General features: G+C 52.3%; 1 protein-coding gene across 2 annotated transcripts; it reads right to left on the bottom strand.

Moving 5' to 3' along the window:
• Window positions 1-339: 339 nt before the first annotated feature.
• On the bottom strand, window positions 340-7,987 carry LOC148813422 (macrophage mannose receptor 1-like). 2 transcript variants are annotated; one of them, XM_088908192.1, is made up of 8 exons: window positions 7,846-7,987; window positions 6,326-6,424; window positions 4,729-5,073; window positions 3,203-3,559; window positions 2,623-2,955; window positions 2,042-2,377; window positions 1,282-1,635; window positions 340-700 (listed from the first exon to the last, which is right to left on the bottom strand). In XM_088908192.1, the coding sequence occupies exons 2-8, from the start codon at window positions 6,360-6,362 to the stop codon at window positions 696-698; spliced, it is 1,767 nt and encodes a 588-aa protein (XP_088764318.1). In that variant the 5' UTR covers window positions 6,363-6,424; window positions 7,846-7,987; the 3' UTR covers window positions 340-695. The 2 variants fall into 2 exon arrangements, with proteins under 2 accessions (XP_088764318.1, XP_088764317.1); XM_088908191.1 differs by lacking the exon at window positions 340-700 and having other exon boundaries at window positions 1,232-1,635.
• Window positions 7,988-18,706: the final 10,719 nt, after the last annotated feature.

Genomic DNA, 18,706 nt, shown 5'->3' with positions numbered 1-18,706 from the left:
CGACCAAATGAAGCTCACTGCACACAAATGATACCGGTGTTGAACAAAAATCACAGTCCCTCCATCAGAAATACAGTCTATTAACGGTTATTATTTATTCAAACTTTGCCCTACATGTACGATCACACCTACATAAACACAGTTGAATGATCCCTGCATCAGAAATACAGTCTATGATGGGAATTATTTATTCCAACTTTGACGAGGGTGATGCTATAAGCACATCAGCAGGTGCAGGTGAATTCAAGTCAGATAAACCCAGGCTGTAGGACAGAGACCCGCAGAGCAGCCACTGCCTGTCCTCTCAGTGAAAGAGACCACAAACCACAACTACAACTCGGTCACCACTGCAGCAAGAAGCCAAGCAGGTTTATTCATCAGTGTGTGGAGTTACAAAGAGAAAACTCTGACTTCAGACAAGACCCGACGCTCAGGTGTCAGATACTGAGTGTTGAAAACATGTCCCCATTCCCAGATCACAAATTACTAGTCTCACAGTCTCACAGTGATAAGGAATCACTCACTAACAACATAAGACCACTGCAAAATATTATATGAAATAAAATTCCAAGTCCCCCCACCAAAAAAATCAGTTATAATATTTTTCACATCACATGAGGAACCATGACTTAGGAGATGCCAGGCTGCTGGTCTTCCAGATGTGTCGCTGGTGTGACAATCAGGACTCACAGTGTTCACCCTACAAGAGACACACTGAGAGTCAGACAGGGGCGTGTCGCTGGTGTGTGACAGTCAGGACTCACACTGTTCACCCTACAAGAGACACACTGAGAGTCAGACAGGGAAGTGTCGCTGGTGTGTAACAGTCAGGACTCACGCTGAGAGTCAGACGGGGGCGTGTCGCTGGTGTGCGACAGTCAGGACTCACGCTGAGAGTCAGACAGGGGCGTGTCGCTGGTGTGCGACGGTCAGGACTCACACTGAGAGTCAGACAGGGGCGTGTCGCTGGTGTGCGACGGTCAGGACTCACGCTGAGAGTCAGACGGGCGTGTCGCTGGTGTGCGACAGTCAGGACTCACGCTGAGAGTCAGACAGGCGTGTCGCTGGTGTGCGACAGTCAGGACTCACTCTGAGAGTCAGACAGGGGCGTGTCGCTGGTGTGCGACAGTCAGGATTCACTCTGAGAGTCAGACAGGGGCGTGTCGCTGGTGTGTGACTGTCAGGACTCACTCTGAGAGTCAGACAGGGGCCTGTCGCTGGTGTGTGACAGTCAGGACTCACTCTGAGAGTCAGACAGGGGCGGTAAAGGAGTCTCAGTACCTCTGTAGCAGATGAAGCTGAGCTTCTCCTCACAGTCACGGTTAGTCCAGCTGCCCCCTCTGTCTCTGTCCAGGGCCCCACAGTAGCTGTTAGATGTGCTCTGATTGCCTCCCCCTGTACCCCACTTCTGATAATTAAGGGGTTGTCCATTCACCCAGAACCAGAACCCGAAGATCCGACTCTGTCGCAGGCCCAGCCAGACCCAGGCGGACTCAGCAGACCGGGCCTCTTCAACAGCGTAGCTCTGCTCCTGGTGTGACTGGATATCCGCCAGGCCAGTGTGGTGAGTCTGACAGTGATCCAGGGCCTCAGCCCAGGACTTCTCCTCTATGACCAGGACGAGGTTTCTGTTGTCTGCAAGAGAGAGACAGGAGTCACCCTTGTAATTGGCTTGTTACAGGTCACACACTTTGTCTCTGGAGTCCTGAGCCCTGTGCTTCTCCAGTCACGCCAGTGAAGTCCAGGGATTTGAGCTGGAACCCGTGAAGGAGCTGAAAGAGAAGACCTGGGGTTTGCCCTGACCACCAGGATGAAACCTGCGGCTGAATTAACCCTGAAGAGAAGACACACTGGGCCCCAGTCTTGTCTTGTTACCACAGCAACTGATGAATGAGTCCCAGGAATTCAAAGCAGCATCGCAGTGATTCTGGGGCTCCAGGGGTCCAGCGTGTTGAGCCCAGAGCCAGAGGAGGCTGCGGACATGTTTCTACAGCGAGGGGATCATCCAGACCCCCCAACAAGACGAGAGAGCCGTCCTCACCCCGGTGACAGAAGAAGGGGGTGATCTCACTGCAGTTTGTCTCTGTCCATCTGCCTCTCGGGCTGCCCTGCAGGTCCACCTGCGCACATCTCTGTCCACCTGCTGACCCAGGCTGCCCTCCTGCCCAGTTCCTGAAGCTGGACGCCCCCTGGTCTGACCACTTCCAGGGCTCGTTGTACAGGCCGATCCACACCCTGTGACGCCGCGCTGACCTCCGAACCTCCTCATTCTCACTCTGGCTCCTCACACTGACCAGCTCTGTGTGCTTCTGTCTGCAGACACTCTGGGCTCCTGTCCAGGTCTGGTTGAGTTCAATCAGGGTGACGTTACTGCGCTCTGAGCAGACAAGACAATGTATCAGTCAAAATGTCAGTGAGATACTGGTGTGATGGACTGCCCTCTTACCTGTGTCGAGTGACAGTGGTGAAGTGTGTCTCTGATTCAGAGCAGAGAGACGTCAGTGAGACACTGGTGTGATGGACTGTCCTCTTACCTGTGTTGAGTGACAGTGGTGAAGTGTGTCTCTGATTCAGAGCAGAGAGACGTCAGTGAGACACTGGTGTGATGGACTGTCCTCTTACCTGTCTTGTTGAGACACATGAAGTAGTTTCTCTCCTGACAGTCTCTCTCTTCCCATCCTCCCTCAGAGTCCATCAGCACACAGACGCGCCCCTGGGTTTGAGTGTAGGGGCTCCCTGCAGCTCCCCCAGACCCCGGGACTCTCTGTGTGCTGTTATACAGACCAATCCAGGCTGCTCCTTTATCATCAGTGTTTGTCAGGCTGAGAAGTTTATTCTGCTGCTCCTCAGTGAACACAGTGACCAGGTCTCTGTGATTGTGCCGGCAGTATTCCTGAGCTCGAACCCATGACAGTTTATAACGTATGAAGTGGTACTGCTCAGAGGAGTTTGTAGCTGTGAATAAAATACAGATAGAAATAAGATTTCTGTACATTCTGAAATTGTCGTTTACTTGATGTTCTGTCTCTAAATTCATTATTTGCTCTTGATGTAGTTCTGTGCTGCTGCTGGGAGACCGAGGGCAGACGAGGGAGATACAGCTCTCTGCTGCTGTTCTCTCAAGCTGGATTCTCCTGAGACAAACTCAGCCCCCTGAGCTGCTGTCTGGGGCTCTGGGACACTCTGTCAGGGCTGGACTCACCAGTGTAGCAGAAGAAGGGGCTGTGATGTGTTCCACCTGCATCGTTCCAGCCGCCTCTTTTATTATTATTATTATTTACGTTAGCTTGTAAATAGATCTCAGTGCACTGGGCTTCACTTCCTCCATTGGGCTCCCCAAGACTCCAGTTCCGAAACCCAGAGCGCCTCTCGTCAGACCACTCCCAGCCGTCCTGGAGCAGCGCGATCCAGACAGCGTGTCCCTGCGCCGTCGTCCTGATCTGTTCAGACTCTCCCACACTGTCCACCCGGGGCAGGTCGGAGCAGCTCTCTCTGCAGTGTCTCTGGGCTGCAGCAAAGGTCTTGTTTTCCCTGATCAGCCTGTACTGCTGTCCTCCACCTGTGAAGACAAAGATCAGGAGTGATGGTGTGTACAGCTGTGAGACTACAGATCCCACAGTGCTTTGCACACCGCCATTTCCTGTTTCCTGTTCATTCCGGTCTATAGTTAAACAGCTCTCAATCTCAGATTGTGCCCTTTGTGAAACTTGGTTCAGCACAGAGTGGACATCAGTTCCACAGTCATCCTGATTAGCTGGATACATTACTTTATAGCCTAGAGGTGTCAGACCTCCTTAGAAAAAGTATTTGTAACCAGTAATATTTTGTGAATATTTCTCTTTATTGAACCTTTGAGTCACATGAATCAATTGAGAACAAGCTCTCAGTATTATTATTTTTTTCTAGCAATCAGAGTGAAGACCCCCTGATACACACTATCAGATCAATAAAGAATGAACAGGCTAAAGATTAATTTTGATTCCTTTCTCTTATCTAAAAGATTAGGTGATCTGTTAAGACAAGCTTCAAACCAAATAATTTGCAGTTTCAATCCCTTTTACTATTGTATATCTCAATATATTTTGCTTGAGCAAAGCTTGTTTTAACCGTCTATAATTATAGAGAAGTGTTTTAATTGAAACAGTGTAAACATGCTTTCCAAAGCCAACATGCTAGCTGGAAGGAAGAGATTTGTTTTTATTTAAAACTAAATTTACAGCATAAACAGTTTTCCATTGTTTTTGTGCCTCTATTTGCCTCAGGACAATAAATTCCTCACTGTGATACAGAGCTCCCTGTGTTGTGTTTACCCCCTCTGATACCACAAGATGTTCACGACTAACGACTGCTCTGTGATACTGAGTTGTTTATACCGATACTGAGTGATACTGAGTTGTTTGTGTTAAGTGACAGTTTCCTGAAATAAAGAAATAAGATTAATGTATAGATTAAAAATCTATAGGTAAAAGGCCCGGATAGGGCTTTTGACACGACAGGATGATCCCAGGTGAAAAATTCTGAATTAAAATCTGTGTTTCTAACCTGGTGTATATAGGTGATCTTGTACCTTAGGACTACCTTTCCCCTGATGCATTGCAAATAGACAGCAAAGTGTGACAAGACTACAGATACCAGAATGCACTGCACCAGAGCTCTTCCCGTTTCCTGCTCATTGTTGTGTTCTAAAGTTAAACTCGGCACTCACTCTCAGATTGAGTGTCGTCTCACCTTGACTCTCACATATGAAGTAGTTCTCCTCGCTGCAGTTTCTCTCCTCCCAGAATCCCGCTGCGTTGAGAACAGCGCAGGGGAGCTGACTCCTCCAGTGGGTGAAGGTCACGACCTCTCCGCCAGACCACTGCCAGCTCTCTCTGCAGTCTCGGTACAGGCCTATCCAGGCTGGGCCACTGGGCAGGTTAGTGGTGTGGAGGACTGTGTCCATGTCTGCTGTGCTGCTGATGGAGGCCAGGTCAGTGTAGGTGTCTCTGCAGTGTCTCTGAGCGTCGGTCCAGTTCAGGGGTGAGTCCACAAAGTAGAACTTCCTGATGAGGCCGGATCCAGGAGGACAGAGCACTGGGGACACAGAATTATGGGTCGTGTAAGTTTCTCAAATCGTCTGTATTGCAGTCCAAAGGGTCTGTAAGCTCCAGAGTCAGGTTGTTTAAATACATTGTGAGACACAGTAACACCACAGTCCTGCTGTCCTCCACCTGAAACTCACTCGTCACCCTGGCAATGAGACAGGTGACCCCCCCTGTCTGTGTGTGACTCTGACAGCCTGGCTGTGCTGTCCCTGAGCCCTGTGGACACTGTGACACTGCAGCTGGATCTGCTGAGTGAGACACACTGGACACTGTCCATCTTACCATCACGCCTTGGGGGCACCAGGTCCGGATGAGATGTAAAACCGAGGTCCTGACTCTCTGTGGTCATTAACAATCCCAGGGTGTTTCTCGAAAAGAGTAGGGGTGTAACCCCGGTGTCCTGGCCAAATTTCCCATTGGCCCTCATCAATCATGGCCTCTTAATAACCCCCCTCTCTGAACTGGCTTCATCCCTCTGCTCTCCTCCCCACTGAGAGCTGCTGTGTGGGGAGCGTTCTGGCGCACTATGGCTGCCGTCGCATCATCCAGGTGGGGCTGCACACTGGTGGTGGTGGAGGGGATCCCTATTCCCTGTGCAGCGCTTTGAGTGGAGTCTCCAGAAAAGCGCTATATAAGTGTAAGCAATTATTATTATACCCTGTTTCTGCGTGACTGGTGTCGCTGCCTGCGGGGGATCTCCACCTCTGTGTCTGTCTGTGTATTTCAGTCTGGGTCCTTGTGTCTGGATCTGCTGGACCCGAGTGTGAGGGAGAACTGGGCAGCCTTGTGTCAGAGGGTCCTTGGTGCTGATCACCCTCTCTCAGTCTCGCGTTCTGTGTGAAGCAAAACCCACCTGTGACGATCCTTCACCCCTTGTTTAACAGATTCCTGTTACTCCCCTCAGAACGCAGATACCCCCCCCCCCCCCAGCTCCAAAAGCAGCAGATCTAAGATCTCATTCATACCTGCAGTCATATCCTTACTCAGCTCTCGATCATCTATGCAAATGTGCGTGCATGTTGGTGTTGTGGTGTTTGTTCTGTCTGTCTCTCTGGACGCCCACACTGCTGCTGTGAAACGTGCTGCCCCCTCAGGGGTGACAGAGGCTCTCTCTCTCTCTCTCTCTGCAGCGGATGGGAGCTGAGGGGCTGACAGGAGACCTGTGTCCAGGGCCTGCTGGACTCCCCCAGTCCTGCACAAGAGCCCAGCTGCCCGCCCTGGGAGCAGAGACGCAGGCCCACCTGTCAGGAAGAGAAGCACCAGCCCCTTCCTCTCCATCCCGGCAGATCCGCTCAGAGGCGAAGGCGCGGCGTGGCTCCCGGCTCCGGGTTCGAATCCTCCTGCGTGACACAGCACAGGCGCGTCTGACACAGCTCCTACAGGTCACGGGCGGAGCTCGGGTCTCGCTCATGGGCTCAGTCAGATCTGAATGAACTCAGCCCTGCTGGGCTGCTACAGACCCCCTTGGCTGGTGTGGATCGGTCACCAGTGGAGACTGGGGGAGACGCAGGACTCTGGAGAGGGTCAGGACCCCCCTCTCCCACTCAGAAACACCGGATCCGGACTGCTGGGAGAGATTCCCGACTTGATCCATCAGTCTCCTCCCGCTGTCCTGCTCTCCCTGCTGATAGCATCAAGGAAACACTCCTGCTGTCTGTGACTCTTCCTCTCCTTCTCCCCTCTCTACTCTCTCCCCTCTCTCCTTTCTCCTCTCTCTATGATCCACAGTTTCTCTCCTCTCTCTTGTGCCTCCTCTCCGTGCTGATAGCATCAAGGAAACACTCCTGCTGTCTGTGGCTCTTCCTCTCCTTCTCCCCTCTCTACTCTCTCTCCACTCTCCTTTCTCCTCTCCTTCTCCCATTCACAGTTTCTCTCCTCTCTCTTGTGTCTCCTCTCTCTGCTGATAGCATCAAGGAAATGCTGCTGCTGTCTGTGGCTGTGTCTGTCTGTGGGAGTGAATGGAGCCATTGATGGAGGAGTGGGGTTCAGGCCTTGGTCATGTAGGGGAAGATCAAACACCGTCTGACACTATGAGAGACGGAATATTTCTCATTTCCTGTTGGTCTCTAACAAAGAGAAGCTCTGTGGCTCAGGATCTGCGCATGTGGCTGGAAGGTTCAAATCCCGCGGCCGGCAGAGGAATCCTACTCCATTGGGCCCCTGAGCAAGGCCCTTCACCCCAACTGCTCCAGGGGCGCCGTACAATGGCTGACCCTGCCCTCTGACCCCCAGCTTCTCTCTCTCTCTATCTGTGTGTCTGTGTGTCTCATGGAGAGCCAGCTGGGGTCTGCGAAAAGATAATTCCTAATGCAAGAAATTGTAAAGGGTTAATAAAGTGATGTTAATAAGTTAATAACCTCGAGAAGGAAGTACATTTCTTAAAAAAACAATACACAGATAAGAAACCAACACAGCGACTAAATATATAAAAATGCAGTTTCAAAAAAATGTACTGTGGAACCTTGAACTGAAACCGCAGTGAGGAATAACCAGCTTCCTAAGTAAACAGCTTTCCTACGAGACTCAGACTTAGCAGAACTAAGGACAAGGAACACGGATCTTCTCCTGCGTTGCTGGGTAGATAAAAACACGCAGGTTGCTACAGAAATGAGAGCAGCCTGTGGACCTGCTCTCCAGACAGTATCTGTTGATCCCGTCAGAGACACCTGTGCTCGTTGAAATCTCTTGCAGGGCAGCAGGCAGCTGCTGTCTCAATAACAGGAGGTCCTACACTGAGGGGTCACTGTGCCCTGAGACTTACCTGCTCGGCGCTGTGTGTCGGTGGGTCAGGACGTCTCTCCAGGTGAGCTGTCTGTGCGATGTGTCTGTCTGTCTGTGTTCTTTATTCTGACTCTCTCTCCTCCTCTCCTCTCGGACACAAACACAGACGCAGCCGGGATGCAAATCAGGGGGTTTCAGTGGGAACAGTGCAGGAAGCACAAACCAGGCTGGAGGACGGATGGACACACACATTCACACACACACACACACACTCTCACTCACACACTCACTCTCACACTCACACACACACTCACTCACACTCTCTCACTCACACACTCTCACTCTCACTCTCACACACACACTCTCACTCTCACACACACACTCTCTCACACACTCACAGTCTCTCACACACTCACACAGTCTCTCATTCACACACTCACACACACACTCACTCACACACACACTCTCTCACTCACAAACACACTCTCTCCCACACACTCACACACTCACAAACACACACACTCACAAACACACTCTCTCACACACTCACACACTCTCACACTCTCACACTTACACACACACTCTCTCACACACTCACACACTCTCACACTCACACAGTCTCTCACACACACACTCACACACACACACTGCGCTGTCTTCTTTTCTCGCTCAGACAGTGGAGCTCTTGATCAAGGGGCTCCTGTAGGGTTAGGGTTGGAATAACTAGAGGGCTGAGGGTTCGAGTGACGGCTGCGCCCACTGCTGCTCTGTGTTCTGTGTCAAGCCGCCTTCCCCAGCTCTTCCACACGGCGGCGCTAGTGGTTGCTGGGTCTGCGTCAGATATCTTGAAGATAAGCTCCGACTTGACGTCAACAAGGTGGTTACTCGGTGGACCAGTAGGAGGCGCTCTTATCTCTGCGCCAGGTCGCGCACACCGCCGCCCGGCCGTACTGACACCGTGCTGTAGGGGGCGCCGTCCTTCAGGGGAGACATCAAACCGAGGGCTGTACAGACCGGACCCCCACTGCACCCCCGCTGAAGAGCTCATTTGAAAGGGCTGTGTACTCTAGAGCTGTGTTCAGATGAGTTCGTTTTCAGTGCGGTGGACGTCCACGTGATCTGTCCTTCCTACTGCACCTGGAGAGACAGTTTCTCCTCCTCATATTCTACTGCTGCAGAATGACCACTGTGCGTCTCCCAGGTGGGGTTACTGGTGCAGAGTGACTGCTGTGCGTCTCCCAGGTGGGGTTACTGCTGCAGGATGATCGCTGTGCGTCTCCCAGGTGGGGTTACTGCTGCAGGATGATCGCTGTGAATGTCTCCCTCCTGTGGCTGCAGGCGGTACTGCTGGCGCTGTGGAGTCTGTGAGCAGTGTGACAGCTGATCCGCTGTAAGAGCGGACGGGAGTGTCTCCCTCCTGTGGCCGCAGGCGGTACTGCTGGCGCTGTGGAGTCTGTGAGCAGTGTGACAGCTGATCCACTGTGAGAGCAGACGGGAGTGTCTCCCTCCTGTGGCCGCAGGCGGTACTGCTGGCGCTGTGGAGTCTGTGAGCAGTGTGACAGCTGATCCGCTGTGAGAGCGGACGGGAGTGTCTCCCTCTGGTGGCCGCAGGCGGTACTGCTGGCCTGGTCTGACGCACACAGCATACGTTGTGTCCTGTGAGGAGGGTGATAAAGGCATTAATGACAGTGAGTATTATAATGACGACGATGGTGAAGTTGACTCCACACGGTCCACACGGACTCATTCTTCATCACCTCCCTGACCTCCTCACTCTCCCTGCAGCTCCTCACACTGACCAGGTCTGTGTGCTCCTCCCTGCAGTGTCTCTGAGCTGCTTCTTGACCGTCCTTGAACCAGGACGCATCTCTTGCTCTGTGTGGGATCACTGCTCTCTATAAAAACACAGTGGGGCTGTTACTGACAGGACAGTGGCCAGCAGATAATTTGAATACCCCCCAGTAAAGCAGAATTAGGTTCCGAGAGCAATGTCGCTGTCCAGTTAGGGGGTTAAATGTACAGTATTTATATTATGTTAAAAGAAGAACAGCGTCTTAAATATCTTTTTCAGCTCTGCATAAGACGTTTCACCACCCACAAAGAGACGTTTGAAGCCACGTCTCCTAAATCTCGGTTTGTACACGACGAGGGACAGTTATTTTTACCTACTGTACGTTGCTCTTAGTCCTCCGAATCCAGGCGGCTCTGTCTCCCCCGTGTGGCCGCAGGTGGTACTACCGGCCGGGTCTGGACAGCGTTGCGAGACCATCTCTGGGGAAGCAAAGCTGAAGTTCTGAAATACCGAGCTGTCCATCCGTTCAGGATCAGTTTTAAGACGAGCAATCATTTTGCTCGTTAGTCGTTAATTGATCCAAGGACCCCAGCCAGGGTATCAGCTTCAACCACAGGGCTGGGCAGCCTGTTCCACACCCCCACCACTCTCTGTGTACAGTAGAGCCTCCTGTCCTGACTGGAGGAGCTCACCCAGCAGTGTCTGGAGAGAAGCCAGGGTATCGGCTTCAACCACACGGCTGGGCAGCTTGTTCCCCACCCCCACCCTTCTCTGTGTACAGTAGAGCCTCCTGTCCTGACTGGAGGAGCTCACCCAGCTGTGTCTGGAGAGAAGCCAGGGTATCGGCTTCAACCACACGGCTGGGCAGCTTGTTCCCCACCCCCACCCTTCTCTGTGGTTATCCTATAGTATCAACCTGGCAGCTGTGTGGCCCAGTTACCACAGTAGTTAACTTAAATGACATCATCTCTGTCAGGCCAGCAGGAAAGGGGGTATTAATATCAGCTCACCTGAGGGTGTTGGGGTCTCTGTTGTTTGTAAATAGGTTCACATTTAATCCCTAATTAGGGAATTATTATAATAATAATAATTTCTTACACTTATACAGCGCTTTTCTGGACTCTCCACTCGGAGCTCTTCCCAGGTCAGGAGGATCCCCTCCAGCCCCCCCAGTGTGCAGCCCCCACCTGGATGATGCTCCAGTCCGCTCAGCACACAGCAGCTCTCAGTGGGGAGGAGAGCAGAGGGATGGAGCCAGTTCAGAGAGGGGGGTTATTAGGAATTAGGCCAGGACACTGGGGTAACACCCCTACTCTTCTCGAGAGACACCCTGGGATTGTTAATGAGCACAGAGAGTCAGGACCTCGGTTTTACATCTCATGTGAAGGACGGCGCCTGTTTACAGTCCAGTGTCCCCCGTCACTGTACTGAGGCATCAGGACCCACACAGACTGCAGGGTGAGAGCGCCCCCTGCTGGCCCCACTCACCCCTCTCCCAGCAGCAGCCTCAGCTCTCCCAGGAGTCTCCCCTCCAGGTACTGGCCAGGCTCACACCTGCTGGGCTCCAGTGGGAGGTGCCACATGTGAGTTGAAGAGTGATATGGCTGCTGGCCAAATCGTTATTATTAAACTCCTAAGAAATAACCTAACTTCTTAATTGTTGTTTGCCACGACGTGGACACAACCAGGACGCGAATCGGGGCTCTTGCCGAGCACAAAGGCATTTTTAGTGGGAACCCAGAAACAGACCATAAACCCAGACGTGCACATTGACTGACACAGCGACCAGACACGCCGCCGAGATCAGGAGATCAGCAATCGCACTCATTTGAATCCCAGCCGTGTCTGTGTCCCAGAGGACAGGAGGAGAGAGAGTCGGGAATAAAGACCGCAGACAGACAGACAGACACATCGCACAGACAGCTCACCTGGAGAGACATCCTGACCCACCGACACACAGCGCTGAGCAGGTAAGGCTCAGGGCACAGCGACCCCTCAGTGTAGGACCTCCTGTTATTGAGACAGTAGCTGCCTGCTGCCCTGCAAGAGATTTAAATGAGTACAGGTGTCTCTGACGGGATCAACAGATACTGTCTGGAGAGCAGGTCCACAGGCTGCTCTCATTTCTGTAGCAGCCTGCGTGTCTTTATCTACCCAGCAACGCAGAAGAACATCCGTGTTCCTTGTCCTTAGTTCTGCTAAGTCTGAGTCTCGTAGGGAAGCTGTTTACTTAGGAAGCTGGTTATTCCTCACTGCGGTTTCAGTTCAAGGTGCATCCCTCTGCAGTTAGTTAGAGAAAGTTAGAGAGAGAGGAGAGAGAGAGACAGGTTAGAGATGGGGGTGAGAGATGAGAGAGAGGACAGGTTAGAAATGGGGGTGAGAGAGGAGAGAGAGACAGGTTAGAAATGGGGGTGAGAGAAGAGAGAGAGACAGGTTAGAGATGGGGGTGAGAGAGGTGTTGGGGTACCTATAGAGTCGAGGCATCAGTTGTACACTGCCTGTCTCTGGTCTTCAGGAGTGCTCTCCCCTCTGGGGTCAATACTGTGACAAGACCTCTGAAACACTTGTCATTCATTTACTGGTTGATATGATCTGTGTTTTTTTTCTACAAAAAAAAGGATTTAAAATAAGACGTGACTATTGTGTTTATACAGTAGCTGTGTTGGATGGGTTTATTATTTTAATAAAATGTACTTCCTTCTAGAGTTTATTTATAGTGGAAAGAGAAGATAGACAATCAGCCTGTGTCTGTAGGCAAAACAGGAGAGAGTGGAGAGGAGAGAGAGGAGAGAGCAGAGAGAGGAGAGAAGAGGAGGGAGAGACAGGAGACAGGAGAAAGAGAGGAGAGATACTGTGGATCATAGAGAGAGAGGAGAGAGGGAAGAGGGGAGAGAGTGGAGTGGAGAGAGAACAGAGAGGAGGGAGTGGAGAGGAGAGAGAGGAGGGAGGGGAGGGAGAGAGACAGGAGAGAGGGGAGAGAGTGGAGAGAGAGAGGGGAGGGAGAGGGGAGAGAGGGGAGAGAGAGAGGGGAGAAACAGTCCGGATCCCGTGTTTCTGAGTGGGAGAGGGGGGTCCTGACCCTCTCCAGAGTCCTGCGTCTCCCCCAGTCTCCACTGGTGACCGATCCACACCAGCCAAGGGGGTCTGTAGCAGCCCAGCAGGGCTGAGTTGATTCGGATCTGACTGAGCCCGTGAGCGAGACCCGAGCTCCGCCAGTGACCTGTAGGAGCTGTGTCAGACGCGCCTGTGCTGTGTCACGCAGGAGGATTCGAACCCGGAGCCGGGAGCCACGCCGTGCCTTCGCCCTTGAGCAGATCTGCTGGGATGGAGAGGAAGGGGCTGGTGCTTCTCCTCCTGACAGGTGGGCCTGCGTCTCTGCTCCCAGGGCAGGCAGCAGGGCTCTTGTGCAGGACAGGGGGAGTCCAGCAGCCCCTGGACACAGGTCTCCTGTCAGCCCCTCAGCTCCCATCCGCTGCAGAGAGAGAGAGAGAGAGAGCCTCTGTCACCCCTGAGGGGGCAGCACGTTTCACAGCAGCAGTGTGGGCGTCCAGAGAGACAGACAGAACAAACACCACAACACCAACATGCACGCACATTTGCATAGATGATCGAGAGCTGAGTAAGGACAGGGCTGCAGGTATGAATGAGATCTTAGATCTGCTGCTTTTGGAGCTGGGGGGGGGGGGGGGTATCTGCGTTCTGAGGGGAGTAACAGGAATCCGTTAAACAAGGGGTGAAGGATCGTCACAGGTGGGTTTTGCTTCACACAGAACGCGAGACTGAGAGAGGGTGATCAGCACCAAGGACCCTCTGACACAAGGCTGCCCAGTTCTCCCTCACACTCGGGTCCAGCAGATCCAGACACAAGGACCCAGACTGAAATACACAGACAGACACAGAGGTGGAGATCCCCCGCAGGCAGCGACACCAGTCACGCAGAAGCAGGGTCTGGAAATATTCTCAAGAAGCGACACTCCGGCACAAACATCTAGGACCGGCTACAGAACTGCTGCTTCTCATCAAGCAGAGATGGGCAGGACTGGGCCCGTCTCCCACAGGGGTCTGAGCTGGAAACCCGCCCAGTGACCCACCCCGGCTCAGGGCGGCCTGGTTTGTGTGAGAGGTCAGGAGAAAGGGGTGAGACGATCCGCCTGTGTAAAAACACAGCACAGCAGGACCTGGTGCCCCCAGGGCGTGATGGTAAGATGGACAGTGTCCAGTGTGTCTCACTCAGCAGATCCAGCTGCAGTGTCACAGTGTCCACAGGGCTCAGGGACAGCACAGCCAGGCTGTCAGAGTCACACACAGACTTGTCCGTTACAGACAGGGGGGTCACCTGTCCCATCGCCAGGGTGACGAGTGAGTTTCGGGTGGAGGACAGCAGGAATGTGGTGTTGCTCTGTCTCACAATAGACTTAAACAACCTGACTCTGGAGCTTACAGACCCTTTGAACTGCAATACAGACGGATTTGAGAAACTTACACAACCCATAATTCTGTGTCCCCAGTGCTCTGTCCTCCTGGATCCGGCCTCATCAGGAAGTTCTACTTTGTGGACTCACCCCTGAGCTGGGCCGACGCTCAGAGACACTGCAGAGACACCTACACCTACACTGACCTGGCCTCCATCAGCAGCACAGCAGACATGGACACAGTCCTCCACACCACTAACCTGCCCAGTGGATAGGCCTGTACCGAGACTGCAGAGAGAGCTGGCGGTGGTCTGGCGGAGAGGTCGTGACCTTCACCCACTGGAGGAGTCCGCTCCCCTGCGCTGTTCTCAACGCAGCGGGATTCTGGGAGGAGAGAGACTGCAGCGAGGAGAACTTCTTCATATGTGAGAGTCAAGGTGAGACGACACTCAATCTGAGAGTGAGAGCTCAGTTTAACTATTGAACACAGGAATGAACAGGAAACAGGAAGAGCTCTGGTGCAGTGCATTCTGGTATCTGTAGTCTCCACACAATTTGCAGTCTCTTTGCAATACATCAGGGGAAGTGTAGTCCTAAAGTACAGGTGCTCCTATACATACCAGTTTTGAAATACACAGAGTTCAACACAGATGTCTTCCCCTGGGACCATCCTGTTGTGTCGTGCCTATCCAGGCCCTCTTCCTTAGATTTTTAATGTATACATTAATCTTATTTTCTTTATTTCAGTAAACTGCCACTTAACATAAATGACTCTCAGTATCACAGAACATTCACTGGTCACACACTTGTGGAATCAGAGAGCATAAACACACCCCAGGGACCTCTGTGTCAGTGAGAATTATATTGTCCTGATACAAAAAGAGGCCCAGAAATGGTCAAAAACTGTTCATGCTATGAATTTTGTTTCAAATCAAAACCAGTCTCTATCTTCTAGCAAATATGTGGGCTTATACACTTTTAATAAAAACATGACTGTATAATTATAAATAGTTACAACTATGTGTAGTCTCACAGCTGTACACACCGTCACTCCTGATCTTTGTCTTCACAGGAGGGCCCCGGCAGTACAGGCTGATCAGGGAAAACAAGACCTTCGCTGCAGCCCAGAGACACTGCAGAGAGAGCTGCTCCGACCTGCCCTGGGTGGACAGTGTGGGAGAGTCTGAACAGATCCGGACGACGGCGCAGGGACGCGCTGTCTGGATCGCGCTGCTCCAGGACGGCTGGGAGTGGTCTGACGAGAGGCGCTCTGGGTTTCGCAACTGGAATCCTGGGCAGCCCAATGGAGGAGCCCAGTGCACTGAGATCTATTTAAAAGATAATAATAATAAAAGAGGCGGCTGGAACGATGCAGGTGCAAGCCATCCCAGCTCCTTCTTCTGCTACACTGGTGAGTCCAGCCCTGACAGAGTGTCCCAGAGCCCCAGGCAGCAGCTCAGGGGGCTGAGTTTGTCTCAGGAGAATCCAGCTTGAGAGAACAGCAGCAGAGAGCTGTATCTCCCTCGTCTGCCCTCGGTCTCCCAGCAGCAGCACAGAACTACATCAAGAGCAAATAATGAATTTAGAGACAGAACATCAAGTAAACGACAATTTCAGAATGTACAGAAATCTTATTTCTATCTGTATTTTATTCACAGCTACAAACTCCTCTGACCAGTACCACTTCATACGCTATAAACTGTCATGGGTTCGAGCTCAGGAATACTGCCGGCACAATCACAGAGACCTGGTCACTGTGTTCACTGAGGAGCAGCAGAATAAACTTCTCAGCCTCACAAACACTGGTGAAGCAGACGGAGCCTGGATTGGTCTGTATAACAGCACACAGAGAGTCCCGGGGTCTGGGGGAGCTGCAGGGAGCCCCTACACTCAACCCCAGGGGCGCGTCTGTGTGCTGATGGACTCTGAGGGAGGATGGGAAGAGAGAGACTGTCAGGAGAGAAACTACTTCATGTGTCTCAACAAGACAGGTAAGAGGACAGTCCATCACACCAGTGTCTCACTGACGTCTCTCTGCTCTGAATCAGAGACACACTTCACCACTGTCACTCAACACAGGTAAGAGGACAGTCCATCACACCAGTGTCTCACTGACGTCTCTCTGCTCTGAATCAGAGACACACTTCACCACTGTCACTCGACACAGGTAAGAGGACAGTCCATCACACCAGTATCTCAGAGACATTTTGACTCACTGATACATTGTCTTGTCTGCTCAGAGCGCAGTAACGTCACCCTGATTGAACTCAAGCAGAACTGGACTGAAGCCCAGAGTCTCTGCAGACAGAAGCACACAGAGCTGGTCAGTGTGAGGAGCCAGAGTGAGAATGAGGAGGTTCGGAGGTCAGCGCGGGGTCACAGGGTGTGGATCGGCCTGTACAATGAGCCCTGGAAGTGGTCAGACCAGGGGGCGTCCAGCTTCAGGAACTGGGCAGGAGGGCAGCCTGGGTCAGCAGGTGGACAGAGATGTGCGCAGGTGGACCTGCAGGGCAGGCTGAGAGGCAGATGGACAGAGACAGACTGCAGTGAGATCAGCCCCTTCTTCTGTCACCGGGGTGAGGACGGCTGTTTTCCACTTGAGTTCGTGTCCTGAAGGGGTGTCTGGAGACCCTACAGAGACAGATTCAGCTTTAATTTGTGTCTCTCTCTTCCAGACAGCAGAGAGCTCGTCCTGGAGACAGAGAAGAAGTCCTGGGCTGAGGCCCTGGATCACTGTCAGACTCACCACACTGGCCTGGCGGATATCCAGTCACACCAGGAGCAGAGCTACGCTGTTGAAGAGGCCAGGGCTGCCAACAGTACTCTGGTCTGGCTGGGCCTGCGACTGAGCCGGAACTTCTGGTTCTGGTTCTGGGTGAATGGACAACCGCTTAATTATCAGAACTGGAGTACAGGAGGACACCATCAGTGCAATACGAGCTACTGTGGAGCCCTGGACAGAGACAGAGGGGGCAGCTGGACTAACCGTGACTGTGAGGAGAAGCTCAGCTTCATCTGCTACTAGAGGTACTGAGACTCCAGCATGAATCCTGACTGTCACACACCAGCGACACGCCCGTCTGACTCTCAGCGTGAGTCCTGACCGTCACACACCAGCGACACGCCCCTGTCTGACTCTCAGTGTGAGTCCTGACCGTCACACACCAGCGACACGCCCCTGTCTGACTCTCAGCGTGAGTCCTGACTGTCACACACCAGCGACACACCCCTGTCTGACTCTCAGCGTGAGTCCTGACTGTCACACACCAGCGACACGCCCCTGTCTGACTCTCAGCGTGAGTCCTGACTGTCGCACACCATCGACACGCCCCTGTCTGACTCTCAGTGTGAGTCCTGACTGTCACACACCAGCGACATGCCCCTGTCTGACTCTCAGCGTGAGTCCTGACTGTCACACACCAGCGACATGCCCCTGTCTGACTCTCAGTGTGAGTCCTGACCGTCACACACCAGCGACACGCCCCTGTCTGACTCTCAGTGAGTCCTGACTGTCACACACCAGCGACACGCCCCTGTCTGACTCTCAGTGTTTCTCTTGTAGGCTGAACACTGTGAGTCCTGACTGTCACACACCAGCGACACGCCCCTGTCTGACACTCAGTGTGTCTCTTGTAGGGTGAACAGCGTTAGTCCTGACTGTCACACACCAGCGACACATCTGGAAGACCAGCAGCCTGGCATCTCCTAAGTCATGGATTCCTCATGTGATGTGAAAAATATTATAACTGATGTTTTTGGTGGGGGGACTTGGAATTTTATTTCATATAATAATATTTTGCAGTGGTCTTAGGTTGTTAGGGAGTGATTCTTTATCACTGTGAGACGGTGAGACTTGTAATTTGTGATCTGGGAACGGAGACACGTTTTAAACACTCAGTATCTGACACCTGAGCGTCGGGTATTGTCTGAAGTCAGAGTTTTCTCTTTGTAACTCCACACACTGATGAATAAACCTGCTTTGCTTCTTACTGCAGTGGTGACCGAGTTGTAGTTGTGGTTTGTGGTCTCTTTCACTGAGAGGACAGGCAGTGGCTGCTCTGCGGTGCTCTGTCCTACAGCTTGGGTTTATCTGACTTGAATTCACCTGCAGCACATCAGCAGCCACCTTCGTCACCTTCGTCATCGCCATCACGATCTTTATCACTGTTACCCTTCCGTTCTTCGTCGTCGCAATTATCAACACTGTCACTCACCGCCACCATCGTCTTCATCATCGTTTCTCCCATCAGAGGCCCTGCACTTCTGAACACCGTCACAGCTGTCACCGTCCTCCTCTCCGTCACGGTCACGTCTGAGCCGCTCGTCACCACGCACAAGGGTTTGGCGACACAGAAATCGTGCTTTTACTTAAAGGAAAACATTAAGCCAGGCTGAAAGCCTTGAGAGATTGGTTTGGCAGAAAACCCACTGTAAAACGATTTCCAGGTGACTTCTGCTCACTGCTGTCCGGATAGAAACTCATCCTCCACGGATGTACACCCCTACACTTTAAAATCTCACACGTATCCCCACTAGACTCCGCATTTCTGGACCGCTGTCGCCCTCTTGTGGCTGCCGACGGAACTGCTGGCCTGATCTGACGCACACAGCACAGGGGCAATAACGATTAAATTTATAATGATGATAATAACAACTCCTTACACTTATATAGCACCATGTTGGATAATATTATTAAT

This window comes from Atractosteus spatula, assembly GCF_055471065.1.
Source record: "Atractosteus spatula isolate fAtrSpa1 chromosome 10 unlocalized genomic scaffold, fAtrSpa1.hap1 SUPER_10_unloc_1, whole genome shotgun sequence".
Classification (NCBI taxonomy): domain Eukaryota; kingdom Metazoa; phylum Chordata; class Actinopteri; order Semionotiformes; family Lepisosteidae; genus Atractosteus; species Atractosteus spatula.
Note: the sequence above shows the minus strand (reverse complement) of the source record. Positions and strands in the feature narration are given on the sequence as shown.